The sequence below is a fragment of the Anabrus simplex genome, chromosome 5 (assembly GCF_040414725.1).
Source record: "Anabrus simplex isolate iqAnaSimp1 chromosome 5, ASM4041472v1, whole genome shotgun sequence".
NCBI classification, from domain to species: Eukaryota; Metazoa; Arthropoda; class Insecta; order Orthoptera; family Tettigoniidae; genus Anabrus; species Anabrus simplex.
Genome location: NC_090269.1, coordinates 448007889 through 448028667, shown reverse-complemented (window position 1 = coordinate 448028667; position 20779 = coordinate 448007889). Strand labels below are relative to the sequence as shown.

The window sequence follows — 20779 nt, the reverse complement described above, 5'->3', positions numbered from 1 at the left end:
CATAATTACCTTGCCAGTAGAATTTCGAACACAAACCCACATTCTTACCACAATTTGCATATCTATCACAAGGTCCCAAGAAGAATAGCTTCGATAACGAAAAATTTATTATATTCACAAAGCAACCTTGGAGACAAGACGCACATCACCGGCAAAAAATATCTCAAAAAATAATATCCCTGCCAGTACGCGACCAAACAATGCAGCATATGGTACGATATATCCAGCATAACCCTGATTTTGCGTGACCTAAATTTAGCATAAACCCGCACTTAACAAAAGAAATTTCAAGCCTCGAATATTATTCAGCAAGAGCACTGAAATTTTAAATTTGATGTAACGTAATTCACAATGGGACAAAAACTGCATTAAGCACTAAGGAGATGTTTAAATTCTCAAATATTTATTTCTTTTCATTTTGGTTATGGGAAATGAAGAACCTATGAAAAAGATGGCATAAGGGCTAAAGTGAGATAACAGAGTCAGATACACATGCTAATGCGGCGGCTGTAGTACAGTAGAAGAGAACACCTATTTTAATGCCAATGTTACTATGCCTTTTGAAAACTTCTGTATTAATCTGTGTTATGTTCCTCCGTTACAATAAGAACCCTTTTACTGATCATCTGTCATTACAGGCAAATTTTGGCGTATTGGCTTTTAACTGTTATCAATATTACTATACTATATACAATACACTCTTCTCCTGTGTTTATATTGAACGCGATCGATCATCTTCCATACAGATTCCTCGCTACACATGAGCGAGTTGATCCTGAGCGAGCCAGAGCTCTCCTCACAACTCTGACTGGTGCAAATAAACATCTGAAAAACCTGGGAAGAACATGTTATTGCAATAAGTGCAATGACAGAAGTAGTTAATTCCTTATACAAAAAGGTTAAAATAAACAACTGCTTAATTAAAAACTGTGCACTGAAATAAAATAAGAATGTGATATTTCTCCCTCTCAAGATAGAGCTATGTTCATAACTAATTTCATAGGTTAGGTTATGCAATTTAGCACCTTATTAAATTACAGAAAGGCTGTTCTCATGTAAATTCATGGTTAAAAGGTTATCATTATTGTACAGGGAGCTTGAAGTATGATTTCATAATATGTGCGTGGTAAACCTAGGTTAGGTGATGCCGTCTGAAGTAAGAGAATGGAAATGTTTGCCTCTGGAGTGATGCTATTACAATTTTTAAGAATGAAACTGAATATGCTTGTTGAAACTGTTGGAATTAGAAAATATGTGCTAATGAGTAAGTCGCTGCTTGGAAAACATCCACGAAAATGTTTATGTTTCATACCTATTTTAATGTGCTTTTGTACAAGATTGGTATCTCTCCAGACCTTTGTAGAAAATAACATATAATGTTATAAGAATGACCTTCAACCGAAGTGGTTTTGCATTCACCAACAAAAATCTGTCAAAGGGAAGAGTTAACCATGGGCTCACCATTTTCAGGAATAATAACGAACATATTCCTTAATAACATTGAAAACAATTTCTTATCGAACCAAGAGACGTAGTTGGAGCCAACGTTTTAAGAGCCATGCAACTATACCGACCAGCAAAATTAATGGATCAATTAAATTTTCTAACTAAAAAGCATGTTAAATTGTGAAATATTTGTTTTATTATTTACACTGTTCATTTTAATGAAAAAATATGTAAGCCTGTTATTGTTACCCTTATTTACTTAGATAATTTTTTCATGAAAATAATCACTGCAAGTAATGAAACATGCTTTATTTATTTAAAAATTCAAGGGATCCATAAATTTACTGGTCACTGTAAAAGAAGCTACAGAGCTGGTTACAAATAGAGGTTTAGAAAAGCACTTAGTTAGTTCACAGAGGCTTGCAGACTGAATGCTAAATAACGTAACAATGTACGATGAAGATGCATATATGAGATTATGATCCACCAACTAGCAACCATATTTCCTTATGTTCCTTCAGCAATTATTCAGTTGGGTTCAGCAAATAGTACAGGTCTGTTATCTGATGATAGAGCAAAGAGACAAATTCAATACGGCATACCTAAGCAGTTATTTATTTGATTAAATTGATTTATACCAGGTTAGTTGGCCGTGCATTTAGCGTCAAGCAGCTGTGAGCTTGCATCCGTGAGACAGGGGGTTCAAATCCCACCTTCGGCAGCCCTGAATATGGTTTTCTGTGGTTTCCCATTTCCACGCCAGGCAAATGTTGGGGTTGTACCTTAATTAAGGCCATGGCTGCTTCCTTCCAATTCCTAGGCCTTTCTTGTCCCATCGTCGCCACAAGACTGATCTGTGTCGGTGCGACGTAAAGCAAATATAAAAAAAATTTATGTTATTTATTTATTTACAAAAAACAATCTGAGCCAAAGATATTTATAGTGCAATACAGGTCTCTTGCTTAGTTAGCAGGGGCAGTTTAACACAAGAGTAATGTTCAGCACAAACCATACAAAGTTGTAACTACAGTACATTATATAGGGTATATATCTTCTTAAATAATATGTGATAGTATAACTTATGTTAATACAAGCAAAGATCTCTGGAAAAGATGTGTTTTCTACTGAAACCTCAATCTACGATGAACCGCCATTTACGGTACAAAATATTAGGTCCCTGTAAAAACGTTAAGAGGTTAGAGGTTCTATGGGCAACTCAAATATACACAAATACATGAAGGTAGGGCATACTAAGTTATTAAAATATGCAGCATAATCAACAATGTTAAGGATCAAAACTCCTACAAGTGAAGTGACCAAATTCAAAACCGGCTAAAGCCACACATGATAAAGGAAAACAAACATACTCTTATAGGATGATCATAGCCAGACGGTAACCATTGCGAAAGAAGTACAGGACACAGACTATCAAAATGAAACAGGGAAATAGCAAATAAACTTACAGATTCTCTGTGAATCAATGAAGAACTCTCTTGAAACTTTGATAGATATCACAGCAATGCAAGAAGGCTCCCACAAAATCCTTTGTCATAATTTTTTATGTCAGTAGCCTGAACAAGGAATAATACAAGGAAAGACATGAATTTAAATTCAAAGAGGCAAAAGAAAATAGGTACGAGTTGGAACTCCCGCGCCATCATGGGTCACCAATGATATACCCGTTCGTTAATAGAATTTCCAAAATAATATACTGAAAACAGAGTCCACAACTCCAAGCATACAGTGAAGTCAGTCAAAAACAACATACATCAAAATGCATGAGCATTTCAATCTCTAGAAACTACAGCAAGCTCCTTTATATTAACAATGAAGGTAATAAATATTAAGTAACCAAACATTAAACTATCCCTGGGAACAGTGAGTATACAATGTCAAAAACTACCCACCAATTCCAAAACAATAAACGACATCCAGGATCCCATCAGCACTCATCTGAAGAGCACCGACATGCTACAAAGTGTAGGAGCCCTAGAAATTACCATCTAGAGGTGTCGTGCAATGAAAGAAGAATACTACAAAACACCTGCAAAACTACCTTGCAAATTTAGAGAAGTTATGTTTCTTGTTATGTAATGAACATTATTTCTTACGAAATACTTCATAGACTGAAATTTTTAAAGTTTGATTAATCATTTAGAATAATCCTGTATATTAACAAACTGAAAGAATACTACATTTTAAGATATCACTTCCAATATTAGCACTATTTTTTTATACTTACTTGTTAAATGAGCACAAAATTCTAATCAGTGTAAGGTAATCTGGAATGATATTTACAAATGATGTACTTGCTGTTCCTTCCAGCCAGACCGGTTCCTCCTTGATCTGTACTTTCTGGTCCATTGCACACAGCAACTGTAGTATTTAAATGAACTGGAAAGGTTAGATACTTCCACAACTTTCTGCTGAAACATGGAACAGAAAATGCATATCATTAATATTCCTATCATTGTTAGGGTAATTAGGTTATACAATAACCCAGTTATCAACCAGGCCTATAGCTTTCCGTCATTGTCTATTTCCTCGTCACACATTACTTCTAGTCTTGAATGGAATCCAAATCACGACGACATGGCTTCTAATTCTAACATCCAATAGGAACCTTGGTGAGAAATAAGTGATAATGCCACTACATTATCTGAGGTCTATTAACTGGTTTAATACAGATCTCCATGTTACCATATCCTATGCTTACCCACTCACATCTCCATAATATTATATCCTCCATCTATTCTAACCTGCACCATGCCCTTACCAAAAACCTAACCAGTTGCTTACTTTTGAAATCATCTGAATGAGTTCTGGGATTCTCAACATTCATCCTATCTATCTCTTCTTCAGCTCAACTTTTGAAAAAATCTTTCCCCTCTTATCAACCTTGTGCAGTATCTCTGTGTCTGCAAATTGCGCTCTCCAACATTATAGTAACATCACATTTCTGACATTTCTAAGCTATTTTTTTCTTTCTGTGTCACATACTATCTATGACTAATTCCATACAGTGAACGCTCCAAACTGATGTGTTCATAATATGAGTATCTGTATGTGAGGTGAACAATGGTCTTCTATTATTATTATAGTAAAATACTTCAATAATGGGTATTGGCTTTAAGTGTTACTCTTGAACAGTGTCCTAAGATGGAGTGTTTATCTGAATACAAGGGAGCTTTTAATATTATCCACTCGAGTTCTTGGACACAACTTGTAAAATGAAGCTAGAAAGATGTATCATAAAGGATGTATACCACCGAAATAACAGAACACAGCCAATGGACATATGAGTATTTTTTTCACAAGATGTTTTATGTAACACCTACACAGATGGGTTTTATGGCAAAGATGGGATTGGGAAGGGCTAGGAGAGGGAAGAAAGCAGCAGTAACTTCACTATGGTAGCATGATGGTAAAGCAATAGTTGGAAATGGGTGAACAAGCGGTTGTATGAAGAGGTTCGCAGAGACATCCCTTTCCATACAAATGGATGGATTTGATCTACATTTACAGTGGGACTATGTGTAAAAGGAAAAGGTGATGTATGCCCAGCTACTCCAGAACTAGACATGATATAGGCTTTTGTGCTTATGCCGTGTCAAGAAAGTTAGGAAAAATTCTTTACGTTTTGCAGAGAAGTGTGCTCTTCGTCATCAGAGGAAAATCTCGACTGTCCATGAGAAAGGCTTCCTAAACAGATGATTCTCTGTGAAACGTAAAGAATTTCACCTTACTTTCTTGACACGGCATGAGCCCAAAAGCCTATATCAGGTCTATAAGTACAGGCCGTGAAAGCATCAATGGAAATACTCCAGAAATATTATGAATTTCCAAGAGGTTGGAACAACTGGGAGAAATGAAGAATTGAGATGCTCTGCATCAACATGAGGGACGAACAACCTGTATTCTACTATGAGAGGTGCTTTAATAACTTCTGTGAATAATTTGAATTGAAGCAGAGTTCTGAAACATAACAGAGCTTTTTATCTTGACCTACTGTTATCTCTTCTACCGCAATAACTTTCTGACATTTACCTTCTAGCTGCAATATCTACACACCACTGAGAGCATGCTAGGTAGTGGATGGAATTGAGATTGTGGTGCTGAGTTAGACTGGTGGATCACTCATTCAGCTACTGTACATTTCCTGAGCAAGGAGATGAAAAGACTACCCTTATTACGGCTAAACCGAGTGCTACACCGGTATTAAGTTTATCTACCACATACAGATGACTGCACATGACTAAGGGATAAAATTCAACAACTGAAGATCACAATGGATCTCTACTACCTACATAATCATACAAATTAATACCTCCAAAACAACAATTCTTTAAACACAATATTATAACATTTAATACACGGTATTGTAATAATTAATATCAGGGAAATAAACTTACAGCTTTTATGTTGTGTAGATTATATTTAGTATACGCTGTTCAAATTACAGTACAAAAAGTCAACTACACACTCGGGGGAATGTAACGCACTACCTTATACAATACGACGGCCTAAACTGTGTTAGAATTAATGTACATGGTTGCTGAAGTGGTTTAGCATGTTAGAAGTTAAGTTTACAGTTCCTCATTGTAGCGAGCCATGCAGAAATGACACAATTAACGGAATAAATCTGCACTAAGTACGGCCATACATGCCAAAAACCAAATGCGTATTATATATTAAACTACAAGCCTACCACTTCGAAACCGAACCGTACATTAGGTATTTGACTTTCATAGAAATGTATAATTATTGCGGTACTCTTTGCCCATATCAATATACCCACGGTATTAATCGCTTAACCCTTTGTTGCCTGACGGCACTTTAAAGTACCATCTCATAGTAGTAGTAGTAGTAGTAGTAGTTGTAGTTGTTGTTGTTGTTGTTGTTGTTGGAGAGGTTATGGGCTCTATTATTTCACCCAGCCACTACACTTATTATCGTGATATTACACTTATAATGCGAAAAAACGAAAAGCTACAACCTGTTTTCCAGTCGTTGACCGGGTCAGGGATGTAATGAATGAAACATATATAGGCTGTTATTACAATGGGGTCGCCACTACCAAGGTGATTTATTAATGAGTGATAAATGCTATGAAATGATAATGGAGAGTGTTGCTGGAATGAAAGATGACAGGGAAAATCGGACTACCCGGAGAAAAACCTGTCCCCTTTGTCCAGCACAAATCTCACATGGAGTCACCGGGATTTGAACCATGGTATCCAGCGGTGAAAGGCCGACGCGCTGCCGTCCGAGCCACGGAGGCTCCTTATAATGCGAAATCACACGCAATTATTCACAGTACGAAGATCACACGCAGTGAATCTCACTACGAAGATCACAAGAACAGAGTTAAGCATCATGTCTATGTACACATCTTAAGTAGCGCCTGTATTTGGTAGCGCGTAACATAACAAAGGAAGTACGTAGAAGCTAAAAACAGTGGAAGCAGGAGTATGTAACCGTGCGAACATTAAAAAGACAGTAATTTACAAATGAATATGAGAGACATCCAAATATTGATTGATAGCATGTATTATAGCAGGAGACATATCGGTAAGCAAACAGGAGACATTGGTAGGGAGAGATTTCTGAAGACTGATAAGACGAGAAATAAAAGCCGGACGAAAAGAATCATACACAGGGCATTGGAATAATAAATTATTTACATCAACACTCGGAGTACCACATAGACAGGAGGAGTGGGGGGAGATGTTAAAACGATGTTTATACAGAGGAGTAAGGGCATGATTAAAGCGAAGACGAATAATGTTGGTAATGTGACGGTGAGAATAGTTACCCTTCAAATACCAAGGAGAGGGAGGAATACAAGGCTGGATATTGTAATAATAGCGACCTTTATAAGAATCTGATCGAATCCAATCTTCTTGCCACTGACGATAAGCGGAATGTTTAAGAACAGGGTAAAAATCGGGTAGAGGAACTGCAAGTTTAAGTAGGGATTTTCCATCACGAGCAGCTCGCTTAGCGAATAAATCCGCCTGTTCATTCCCATAGATACCTATATGACTAAGGACCCAGGCAAAAGTGAGAACCACCCCACATTGATGCAAAGTATAAATGAGACTTTTAACATGATACAAATACCAGTTAAAAGAAAGATGAGAGGACATGAGTGATTGAACTGCACTGAGAGAATCCGTATAAATAGCTGCTTTAGGTATAGAATGATGCTTAATGTAAATGAGAGCTTGACGAATAGCAAAATTTCCGCAGTGTAGATAGAAAAGTCACTGGGTAAGCGACAGAGTTCAGCAACATTGGTATTGACAATATAGAACGCTGCTCCAACGCCACAAGAGTTTTTTGAGCCGTCTGTATATATGTTGACGACAGAATCACTGAGAGCAAAACGTAACTTCTTAAAAGGAGAGCCAGTCAACGAAGAACCAGGAATAGAAGAGGAAAAAGAAGATTTAGGGGAGATAATGATAGAAGGGACAAAAAAATAAACAGTCAAAATGTACTGAATAAAAGGGGGAAGAAGCGGTGCGTAAGATAGTATTGTTATATGAGAGAAGAAATTGATATGCATACAACAAAGCAGGCATCTTACGACGGCGGGCCTGTGAAAGAAGAGAGTATTCATCTAATAACTGCAATTTAGGAAGCAATGGGTGTTGAGCCAGGGCAAATCTTTTAAGTAAATATTTAGATGTTATCATTTTACGGCGAATTGGAAGAGGGAGCTCACCGGTCTCGACAAGGAGAGCATTAGTAGGGGTAGACAACAATGCTCCAACACAAGTTCTCAGGGCTTTAAATTGTAAAGTATTTAAGTGGTTAAGAAAAGAATCCGGCGCAGTATCTATAACATGCGCACAGTAGTCGAGTCTAGAGCGAATAGTAGCGGAATATAACAACTGAGCTGTGCCAGGGTCAGCACCCCATGATCGTCTAGTAACCGCTTGGAGAATTTTAATATGCGTATCAGAAGAATTACGTAACTGAGTAATATGATGTTTCCAAGATAACGAGCGGTCTAGCATAACACCAAGGTATTTATGGGAGGAACACAAAGGAATGACATGAGAATCGAAAACAAGTGGCTCAGAGTTAAACCTACGCTTACAGGTAAAAAACATTGCACAGCATTTGGAGGTGGAAAGTTGAAGACCATGGAAAGTAAGCCATGTAATGACTTGCTCCATTAGCTGATATATATTGTGACGACACACATCGACATTACTATGAGAATAATAAAGAACTATATCATCAGCATACAAGAGAATGCGAGCTTTTTGGGTAACCAATTGTTCAAGATTACTCATATACAGGGCGAACAGCAGACCACTTAAAATGTCTCCCTGAGGAACACCGACAGATGACAGACGACAAGGAAGAGAAGAATAAGCAGATTTAAGTGAAAGTTTCCGATACGTAAACAAATTACGTAAGATGTGGAGAAAATGAGCAGGAAAACCTTTCTGTGCGAGATTAGTACAGAGAAGATATAGTGGTATGGAGTCAAAAGCTCCTCGTATGTCCAAAAAATAGCAAGAAGACAATCCTTACGAATTTGCGCTAATATAATATCTATAATTAAAATGTTAATAGCATCTTGAGCACAACGACCTTTAAAGTAGGCAAATTGATATTTGGGAACCAAATTATAATATTCAAGAGACTACAGGATTCGTTGAAGGAGAATTTTTTAAAACGTCGTGCGTATACACGAACCAAGGACAATCCCTCGAAAGCTGTTAGCGTCAGTGTGAAGTTGACCAGGTTTGGGGATAGGCACCAAAAAACATTCATTCCAAGAGGTAGGAACAGAAGTAGTGAGAAATACACTGACTGACAGTGACAATGCAACACCAAGGAGGAGTGGTTCGAAAGGGATGAAAGTTGGGGGAAAAAACAGAGACGGCACGGACGAATTATTGATGTTTATTTCAAACCGATATGCAAGTTACACAATGCGCACGGCATCGACTCAGTAGGATGTAGGACCACCGCGAGCGGCGATGCACGCAGAAACACGTCGAGGTACAGAGTCAATAAGAGTGCGGATGGTGTCCTGAGGGATGGTTCTCCATTCTCTGTCAACCATTTGCCACAGCTGGTCATCCGTACGAGGCTGGGGCAGAGTTTGCAAACGGCGTCCAATGAGATCCCACACGTGAACGATTGGTGAGAGATCCGGAGAGTACGCTGGCCACGGAAGCATCTGTACACCTCGTAGAGCCTGTTGGGAGAGCGAGCAGTGTGTGGGCGGGCATTATCCTGCTGAAACAGAGCATTGGGCAGCCCCTGAAGGTACGGGAGTGCCACCGGCCGCAACACATGCTTCACGTAGCGGTGGGCATTTAACGTGCCTTGAATACGCACTAGAGGTGACGTGGAATCATACGCAATAGCGCCCCAAACCATGATGCCGCGTTGTCTAGCGGTAGGGCGCTCCACAGTTACTGCCGGATTTGACCTTTCTCCACGCCGACGCCACACTCGTCTGCGGTGACTATCACTGACAGAACAGAAGCGTGACTCATCGGAGAACACGACGTTCCGCCATTCCCTCATCCAAGTCGCCCTAGCCCGGCACCATGCCAGGCGTGCACGTCTATGCTGTGGAGTCAATGGTAGTCTTCTGAGCGGACGCCGGGAGTGCAAGCCTCCTTCAACCAATCGACGGGAAATTGTTCTGGTCGATATTGGAACAGCCAGGGTGTCTTGCACATGCTGAAGAATGGCGGTTGACGTGGCGTGCGGGGCTGCCACCGCTTGGCGGCGGATGCGCCGATCCTCGCGTGCTGACGTCACTCAGGCTGCGCCTGGACCCCTCGCATGTGCCACATGTTCCTGCGCCAACCATCTTCGCCACAGGCGCTGCACCGTGGACACATCCCTATGGGTATCGGCTGCGATTTGACGAAGCGACCAACCTGCCCTTCTCAGCCCGATCACCATACCCCTCGTAAAGTCGTCTGTCTGCTGGAAATGCCTCCGGTGACGGCGGCCTGGCATTCTTAGCTATACACGTGTCCTGTGGCACACGACAACACGTTCTACAATGACTGTCGGCTGAGAAATCACGGTACGAAGTGGGCCATTCGCCAACGCCGTGTCCCATTTATCGTTCGCTACGTGCGCAGCACAGCGGCGCATTTCACATCATGAGCATACCTCAGTGACGTCAGTCTACCCTGCAATTGGCATAACGTTCTGACCACTCCTTCTTGGTGTTGCATTTGCTCTGTCAGTCAGTGTATATTATTATAGAGAGCTAATAAAGCTTGTTTAGCACGTAGAGGGAGGATCCGGTGCATATCATATGATATATAATCAGAGCCTGGAGACGAACTCTTTGCGTTACACAAGGTGGCCTCAAGTTCAGAAAGGTGTATAGGTTGGAGTAACACAGAAAAGCGGGAAGAGCAATGAGACATGGGGATAGTAAAGTCGGGCACGACATAATCAGGAGTGAGTGAGTTGAGAATGATAGATAGAATCTGTGGAGGGGTGACAGAGGGTGGAATGTATTGAGAAGCTCGGGTAAGTGAGCGAATTGCACTCCATAATTGAGGAGACGAAGTATGAGCGTTTAGGGAAGAAATAAAGGATCGCCAGGCAGCACGGCGTTTAGAAAGAAAAACTCGTCTAGCGTAAGCAATATGTTGTTTAAGACGGAAATAATGATGGGGGGCTAATGTTTTCCTATATATCCGGAATAAACGGCGTCGTTTAAGAACAAGATTATGGCACTCTGAGTCCCACCATCGTAAAAAGGAAGAGGGACGAGCAGAGTGAGAAGAAATAGGTTTATAGGGATGGTAAAGATCGAGATAACCTTGTATAAATTGAAAGAGAGTAGAATGGGACAAAATAGTATCCGAAATAAGCTCAATACGATGGGTAACATAAGAAATAAAAGATACTCTATCAAAGTGACGGAGGGAGCGAACATTACTGATACATGTTGGAGTGGAAGAAGAACTAGGAAACCTACCAAGACCATACGTAAGAATATTAGGGAAATGGTCACTAGAATGTGTATCAGTAAGACGGTGCCAAGTTACAACCGAAGCCATTGCAGGACGACATAATGATAAATCCACAGCACTGGGAGGAGAGCCGGGAGGAGTGAGGCGCGTGGGAGAACCATCGTTTAAGATGACAAAGTCATGCGATTGGGAGGCAGTGAGGAAAGAAGAACCCAGGGAGGTATCACTACTGCTTCCCCACATAGAATGATGAAGATTGAAGTCCCCTAAGAGGAGAAGCTCGTTTTGAGAAGAAAATTGCTGCAAGAATCGACACCATTGAATCTGAGAAATAGAAAGATCTGGAGGGCAGTAAATGTTAATAATGGAAAGGCGATTATATGAGATACCAATAACAAACGTATGGGGTAGACAATACGAGATATGAAGACGTTGATAGGATGAACTATGGTGAATAAATAAAGCAACACCACCGTAACCAACACCATCACAACGCTTAACATTAAAGCCATTTAAATAAAACTCAGAGGATGGGGAAAAACAAGTCTCCTGTATTGCTATAATGAATGGAGAAATTTCGTTTATCAAAAATTGAAACTCATACCGTTTAGAAGGAATACTCCTAGCATTCCACTGCAGGATACGTAGCATCTAAAGAGAACATAGTGTGCACACAGTCACGAAGCTTATAAAGTGTATGTGCAACATGTGGCTGGTCCCCTAATAATTGAATAAGTTGTAGAAATAGTTGATGAATACCACTTCGGAGATACGCCTTTTGGCCTAGCACAGGGGAACTAGATGACTGAGAAGGAGCTGAAGGTAAACACTGAGAATTACGGGACGTAGAAGGAATCGGGGACGGGGAGGATGAAGATGAAGTGGATGGAAAGACCGAGGTATGTTGAAGACACTGGAGTGGGTCTGATGAGATTAAGATGCCCAGACTTATCAAAACCAGGTTTTGGAATGGGACGGGGCCCTTTCATAACCACCTGAGTAAATTTACGTTTCCTGGGGGTTTACACAGGGGAAGAGGAACTACTAGAAGGAAGAGGTGCAAAATGATGGGTATCATTAGACATGTCAAATTGGGTCGAGGGTACTCTAGCAGACGACTCGGAAAAGGATAGATTTTCTGTACACATAGGCTTTTTAAGGGCAGTTTGCTGTTGATGAGTAGGGCAGTTTGATGAGCCAGTATAATGTTCCTGATGACAGTGAACACCTCGGCGGATACTTTCTTGACACTCAGATGCAAGGTGATGTAACGCAATGTGCCCACATCGGGGTGACTTAGCCTGACAGTTTTTGATCGTGTGTCCATATCGCTGACATTTTGAACATATAATCGGAGAGAATATGAATGGGTGAACCTCTAAATGCACTTGAAACAAAGAGAAGTATTGAGGAAGAGTCTGAGAGCGAAAAACAATCTTAACTGTTCCAGTAGGAACGTAGGTCACTCCACTGGGCTCCACAACCTTACGGTTAAGCCGCTTGACCGGTTTGACACGAACATCAGATTTGAGGTATTTAAGAATGTCAGAATCAGAAATATTCTTTTCCACACCGCGTATAAGTCCTACACGAAAGATATTGGAACTAGGAATATATGCTTTCAAAGAGTGAGTTGCAAGTATTGAATGACGTAGAAAGGAATTAGCTTGGATCACGGAACTAAATTCCGCCAATAATCTATTTCGTGCTTTGGGCGTTATACCTTTCACAAAAAATATCATTATCGTAAAACAAGCTTCACACACTACTTGTCACCGCAGGCAAACACCAGACTGCAGACACGGTGCCGTACGAGACACACGAACGGACTGACCATCTCATATTTCACGGTTTTGGAATTATTCAGTAAACCCTACCCTTGTATTTTCCTCAAGGTAGTTTGAAGTACCTAATTCTTGAAACAGAGATATTTCATTTTTGAGGTTGGTATTGATAAAAACCACGAGAGATCGTTTTATTCTTAGGAGTGTAGTCATAGTGTTACCACTGTAAACAAATGGCATTTTGATTGATTATTTCTTAGCTCCAATTGCTAGATTCGACCTGCAAGTGATCTTAGTACATGTAAGTATGCTTCTGTAATGCAATAAAATACTCAAATTGATGAACATTTAAATTGGTGTGGATATATAGCAAGTAAATGGCGAGGTACTTGAAAGTACCGTCAAGCCATATGGAGGGTCGCATGTTAGTCTTATCCAAAACCGAAAGCAATGTTTTACTGATGCAAAATATTCGATATTTATGAAGTTTTCTGCAATAATTTACGAATATTTCTCCAAATATTAAAACATACCGCATCTCAAATCAAAGTACCAGAATCGACTACATTACAGGTTTGCAATATGTGTGACAAAGCAGCCACGTTGACTGATGATGATATCTGTAAGATAATAATAGAGGACTTGCCAGAAGATGATTCGGAAAATACCGATATAGAGGAGGAAGAAGAAGATGATCCGGATGCAGTTACGACCAAGAGTTCTACCTTATTTGATGCCATTTTTGATACTGAAGTGGATGCAATAACTCGTGAGGCTGAGGACGGAAATGTTGAAAACTTTCCCCGAGAATCGGACGTGGATGTGGATCCAGTCCCGTCTACCTCAAAAGCCTCCCCGATAATTAATATGGACAGAAAATGGAGAAGACGAATTATGGACTCTTGACGTGTCGCCCAGTCACTAATCCTAAGCATTACAACACTTTTCACTTGTTCCAAAGAAAGGACTGAAATTCATACGCCAGGCTGTATATCCAAATGAGCAAGGAACGACAAGTATTGTACACAAGGATGAAAATATCGTCTACTACTTGGGAAAATGTATGAACTCGTGCCATATATCTCAGTCATGTAATATCACCCTCACGAGGGCCATAGTGCTCTTCCATCCAAGTGAAACGTAGAAACACATCACGATTGGAAGCAGGAGCGTATAACCGTCAATACTAATGTTTACAAAACTAAGTAAGAGTCATCAAGAAAACATTTGAATATACAAGAAATACTGGTTGGGAAAGGGGTGTTTATGTGTACTTTTCGTGCAAACATGGGTGCCCGCAAGGGGGGGGGGGGCAAGCGCCGCTTTCCCCCCAACCCCCTGGAATTCTAAGACGGGTGATTTCCAATTGTGTAATATCATACCAGATTATTTCATAAAATGAACTTACTGACAGTCATCTAACATCTGTTATAACCGGAAATTTCCGTAAACAATTTAATGTTACTGACAGTCATCTAACATCTGTTATAACCGGAAATTTCCGTAGACCTAAATAATTTAATGTTGCTGACATTATATTGGTTTCAGTATTCAATAAAAATATTCTAGTAATGTCATACAAGGGGCTACTAATGGAAATATTGCTTCGGTTTCCAATGTGGTTACGCTTACCCTAGTTTTATGTACCGTACGGTATGTTTCCATTACACTAATCATCATCATGAGTGGCGACTATCTACTTTTGCCACCCCCCGTACGGCACCTTAGGAATTTGCCCTCGGTAGTGACCTTAAGGGAAAGCACGTTCTGGAGATATTTCTATACATTACCACACCTCTAGCGAAGCTCGACCCCTAAACCAAGGTCGTGTTTGCTGACTGGTAAGACATGAGTCCCGTAAGGTCGTGCTAACAAAGCGGATTATTTATTGTGCTCTCGCCTAATTTTACGCCGTTTCATCTTACAACTATCTTTGTTCGTGCTGCGAAATTCTGTACATTGTTATTTTTAAGGCTTGCAATAGTACGGTGGCTAATTTCTTGTGAACAAAGTGACGATTGCAGCCTGCCATTGTTGTTGTACAGGAGGTAGTGTTAAACCATCTACAGTCGAATCATTGTATAATAGTTCATTGATTCTGGGATGTCTGTGTTGTTATACATGCGGCTATTATAGTGAGAAGTGATTTAGAAATTCCTATCTATTTAATTTAGCGGTTATAAATTATTGCTAATACAATCAAACTATTTTGCTTCTTTTATGCATTAGGACCGGTTTTTCAAAAAGGCTAAATTTAGTAACTCAAGGGGCTGGAAGTTCTGAGGAAGTAAGTGCGTCAAGGAGCAGTATTGAACAGAACAAAGTGTGCAGTGTTCGCGAACTGGAATCTTCACAAGATATAGAACAATGCTGTGATAAAACGGAACTTCAAAGGGGGATTATTAACGATGTGTTTCTGAAAGATGAAAGTGACAGAAAAGGCATTGACATGTTCTTAATGCAGGAAAATATATGTGACACTCTTAACCCTCTAATACCTGAATTTTGATTTCAATGACAAAAAAATATATTTTTGATTATTTGGTCTCTACAAAGGTTGTATTTGACAATAAAAACAGTTTTTTTATATTTTTACCACATTCATGGGATATACCCGCTCAAGAATCAAATTTGGGGACACTAACAGAACCACTTCACAACATACCCTCATGAGGTATGGCACTGAATGAAGCAGTTCTGTGTTTTTTCAATGCCCAATAATAGTTTACACTTGTCACACATGAAGACAGGACTTCCTTTGCAAGTTGGGTTCTTGCATCTTCCCCTAGTTGGTGAATTGGCAGGCCAGTGTCCTGCACCATCTGTTCTGACACTTTTCTGGGGACCTGGCTTTGCTGTATGACCTGCCTTCTTTTTCGTTTGAAATTCAGCATCAGTGCTGCTGCTAGGTCATCCATGTTATCGGAAAACATCTCTCCCATCCTTGCACAATGATTCCGCAATGGACACCCTGAATTCAAAAAGAGAACCTTCATTCTTCTTGGGAACACCGAAAATGGCACAATCTCTCCTGTGCAAAAGCCAAAATGTCTCTATCATCATATCAAAATAGTGGAAAAATAATCTATGGTAGTACTTTTTGGATCGAATGAATATACGGTAGAGTGCAATGAGAGAGTCTAACAAATAAACTCCACCCTTGAAAATGTTGTAAAATATGACAATGGCTGGGCAAGTGGCACATCTACTTTTTCTGTTGTTCCCTTGTCCCAACGCTTGGCTCTGCCTAGGGGTTCGGCTGAAGCAAACGTTGATGCAAGGAGCACTGTTCTGTTGTCATCCCACTTCACTACCTTTGTACCCACACAAACCACTGTTCCTACTTTTTCATCAAAAGTGCCACGCCCTTCATTTTTCATTGTTCTGTCTGACTTCAAGTGACAACCCTGTAATCTGTTTGCTCTGATGGTTCCCAAGCAAAAAAATCCCCTTTCTGTACAAATGCACTAACAGTTTCGAGGAGGTAATCCAATTGCAAAATATAAAAGTTCATTTGAACATGTATGGTATCTCCAAGACGTAACACAACATTTGAACATGCCCCTAAATCGTGCACCCCAGGCAGTGGCTCAAGCTTCCCTGAATTTTTTTTTAAAAATTGTATACTGTACCCGTAACAATGTGTACATATCTTTAAGGCGCTTGATATTAAATGAACGAGCATGAGTCTTAATCTCGGTTGTGGCTTTATCATTGGAGCTGGTACAGAGAGAGGTATAGTTATCAAATTGAGAGATTATTTTGATAAATTGAGTTTATTGATCATCAAAAGCAAGTTCATATCACCTTCATACAGCAGCGTGGAAATGTCGTGGCTGGTTGGTACCTCCAAGTCCTGGGATGGTGCTGGACATCGACTGGGCAGGGACCACACCTGCTCGGATGAGGAGTTCTGGAACGTCTGGAGGTTCTGGAAGTGTCTCGACGTTCTGGAAGTCTCGACGTTCTGGAATGTCCCGACGTTCTGAATGTCTCGAAGATTGGTACGCGTTCCTGGGTTCGATTCGAGACGTAATTCACACCTGAATTTCCTGTACGGCACTCCACACATTCAGGGCACTGTCTGAACAGATATGACCTTTTAATTATGATTACTGCAAAAACGTTCTAGAATAATCACTCGAAGAACAAGTACTGGTAGAAATGCAAGTTCATAAGGCAAGCTCACTGTAAGTCAGGATGATCTAGAGGATTACTGTTACTGCAGTCCTAAATGCACAGTTCTGAAGGTTTAAAACCTATTGGCAATGAACTGAATAAGTAGCACTCGGAAACTGTCCTGTTGCATTAATAAGCGAAGTGAATAGCCATTAAAGAAATTAATATTTGAAAGAAAAAGTCTGACTTCATAAATTATGGATCACTCAAAATACTGGAAAGTTCTAGGCTTTAGGGAAATGCGATATGCGTATTCCGAATTGTCACAGTCTTTGAGAATCAAAACATAAGTCCCTGTGCAGCACTTGGAAAGCATTGCATATTTCACAATTAAACGTAATGTTTAATGTCCCCTAAGTTCAATGTTCCAGAAATTGATTCAAAAATATAAGTTCGAATAAGTTCAATGCGATACACAACACGCGTGAAATTCAATCGTCGTCGAATAAGTAAGTCCTTATGTGGCACTTCAAAAAAAAACAAAGTTCCAATGTATAGAAATAACAAAGTTCCAATGTGCCAAAATGTTAAAGTCCCAACACGAAACTCGAAGAAAATAAAGTTCCAACGTGTCGAAATGTTAAAGTCCCAACACGACACTCGAAGAAAATAAAGTTTCGATGACAATGTTCCAGTATGTCACCTTAAGAAAATAATAAAGTCTTATCGCGACACTTGGCGAAAATAACTATGTTCCAATGAGACGCTTCAGAAAAAAAAACAAAGTTCTTATATGGCACTTTAAGAAAACATCAAAGTCCAATCACGACACACGGAAGAAAAACAAAGTCCCAACGTTTCAATATGACAACGTTCCAATACGATGCTCGCAGAAAACAAAGTCCCAATGTGTCAATATGACAACGTTCCAATACGATGCTCGCAGAAAACAAAGTCCCATTCAGGCACTTCAAGAATATGGCAAAGTCCTGATACAACACTTAGAGAAATACCGAACTTGAATATCGCAGACTGTCGACTAGAAGTTCGACACACACAAGACTTCTCTTGTCACCCGTGTCACAGAGACGGCGGAGTGACAGACACTGAATTCGTAGGTCGGGTGGTCTTCCTTTTATACACGTTCGCATGGAAGTGTCTAGAACTCGGGTACTATCTACCCTTATAACTTCTATAATACTCGGTGGATTTTCTTGATATCTGAAGAGATGATGTCCATTGTAGAGGATTTTAAGTTGGCAATGTCAAAATAGCGATAACTTAGCTCAAAATGTACTTTTGAGGACGAGCTGGATCATTACCATATATGGTAGCGGAGAGCTGGCTTACGGCGGCCACGTCACTCGCTGGGTACGTCACTGCGTTCGGCGGGCTGCCTACCTTCCATCTCGCGCGAAGTTCAACAAAAATACTTCGAACTTCTCTCGTAGCGGTGTTCCCGGTACATGTCCCTCCCTCTTAGGGCAAAGGAAATTCGACAAGGATTTTCTTTAGGCTTCTCTCTCGAAGTATGTTTTTAAGCTAGAAGCGTTATATATGTCTTCGGTGGTTCCATGATGTGTGTTCTTGCTTACGCTCTGCATCTCCATACTATGGAATAGGGACGTTTTTTATAAGTGGAAGTATCCTTGACATCTAAATGATATTTAAAATCTCGGATCTCTCCGGGTTTATCATTGAACACGTCCGGATAAGTTTCGAAGATTTCCTGAATCCGCAACATCTTTGTTGGCCACTGGGTCTTCAATCACACTGATTACGGAGCTGACATAGTCTGGACCGTCGTCGTACATCTCATCTATTAGGGGTACATCTTCGACGGGTCCCACTTCTTCGGGATCACCCTCTTCATCTTCGACTGGTGCAGCATCGCTATTTCCACCATCGAATTCTTCTTGCGGGGTATCTATCCCTTGTATCCGACCGTCGTCTCCATCGATCATCTGTAATTCTACAGGGTCAACGTTATAAAATGTAATGACATTTGCTGTGTAATCAATCACTCCTCCATATTTGATGAGAAAATCCGATCCAAGGATAACATTGAATTTCATCTGAGAGATTACTAGAAAAACATGCTCAAATTGAACATGTCCCACGACGAATTCCATAAACGTCTGTAGTTTACATTTAATGCACTTATCTGGAATAATCCCTTTGATCCTAAGTTGGGAAACAGGCATCACAAGTACATCGCGTCTCTCCTTTATGGCTTCTAATAGTCTGGCTGAAATAAGTGAGGCTTGAGCTCCTGAATCTACCAATGACATAACTTTAATATTGCCAACCCTAATGGTGATTACTGGCAAGCTACGTTGGATTCTTGGCCTAGACGGTGTCATGTTTTCATGGAGTAGTTCCGCGTCCTCTACGTGCCAATAATGTACCTGAGTTACGCAGAGCGGCTCTTCCCTCCTTCCATTTTCAGGCAATCTTCTTAAGAAAACATTGGAGTTTTTCTTTTTGCACCCTTTATGTTAGGGTTCGGGGCAGGTGTTTCGTTTGTCTTACCAGCGGCTTGCTGATACTCTAGCGCTGCGGCTCCTTCTTGATCCTCACTTTTCCGCTGTTCTTTCAAGTACTCTTGAGTATCTCGCCATCGTCTATTCAATTCATCCCGATAAGAAACCCTATCCTCTACTTGTTGGGCCTCTGTTGGCTTTTTCCATGTTAATCTATTTTGGTATGGCGCTTTACCTCGGTCCGGCCGTCCTTTATACCCTCGATATCGGGTAGGTGTGTTTCGTGATGTAGGCCGTTCCTCTGGTATTTCCGGATCTGGGCGTCCCTGTGTCACAATAGCGACAGGACTGGTGGTCATTTCTTTAGTCTTACTCCCTTTCGGTAAAGATTGAGCGTGGGCTGTGTCCAATGTACGAAGTATCCCATCCATTTGTTCTAAAGATTGTATGTTAGCAGCTACCAAAATCTCCTGAACTTGGGCTGGGAATTGCAACGTGATCGCCTGGATCAGCTCTTGCTCAGGCAATGGTGGTTCCAAAAATTGCATCTTCTTAAGTTGCCCGATGAAATAGTCTGAGTAACGGGATGTGTTTATAGAAGTATTGTACTTCTTAGCATACAACTGCAACTTAATTAAATGTTGCGTCTCTGAATTCCAAAAACGCTTCAATAGAGCTTCCTTGAATTCAGAATAAGTGTTAAAGCAATATTTAAAAGCGGAATACCATGATAGAGCGCGTCCCTCTAGTAACTTGGAAACGACACGAAGCTGTCGATCAGGACTGATTTTATTTTCTTGAAAATATTCTTCAATGTTGAGTAAAAATTCCCTAGCGGTGTATTCCTCCTTCCCAGAGAATTTGGCAGGTTTTTCATCGGTCATTCGGATGATAGTAGTAATGTTTGCGTTTTCATTAGTTTTTAATAGACTAGAAGAAAGTAAGGGAGTATCCTTCAGTTCTAAAT

At 40.3% G+C, this 20779-nt stretch overlaps 1 protein-coding gene across 1 annotated transcript in view; it reads right to left on the bottom strand.

Moving 5' to 3' along the window:
• Positions 1-20779, bottom strand: part of LOC136875094 (gastrula zinc finger protein XlCGF57.1) — a 148998-nt gene that overhangs the window by 74179 nt on the left and 54040 nt on the right. The window contains exon 2 of the mRNA XM_067148824.2: positions 3745-3872. Within this exon, the coding sequence (XP_067004925.2) occupies positions 3745-3810 (66 nt within the window). The 5' untranslated portion in view covers positions 3811-3872. The remainder of the gene's footprint in view (positions 1-3744; positions 3873-20779) is intronic.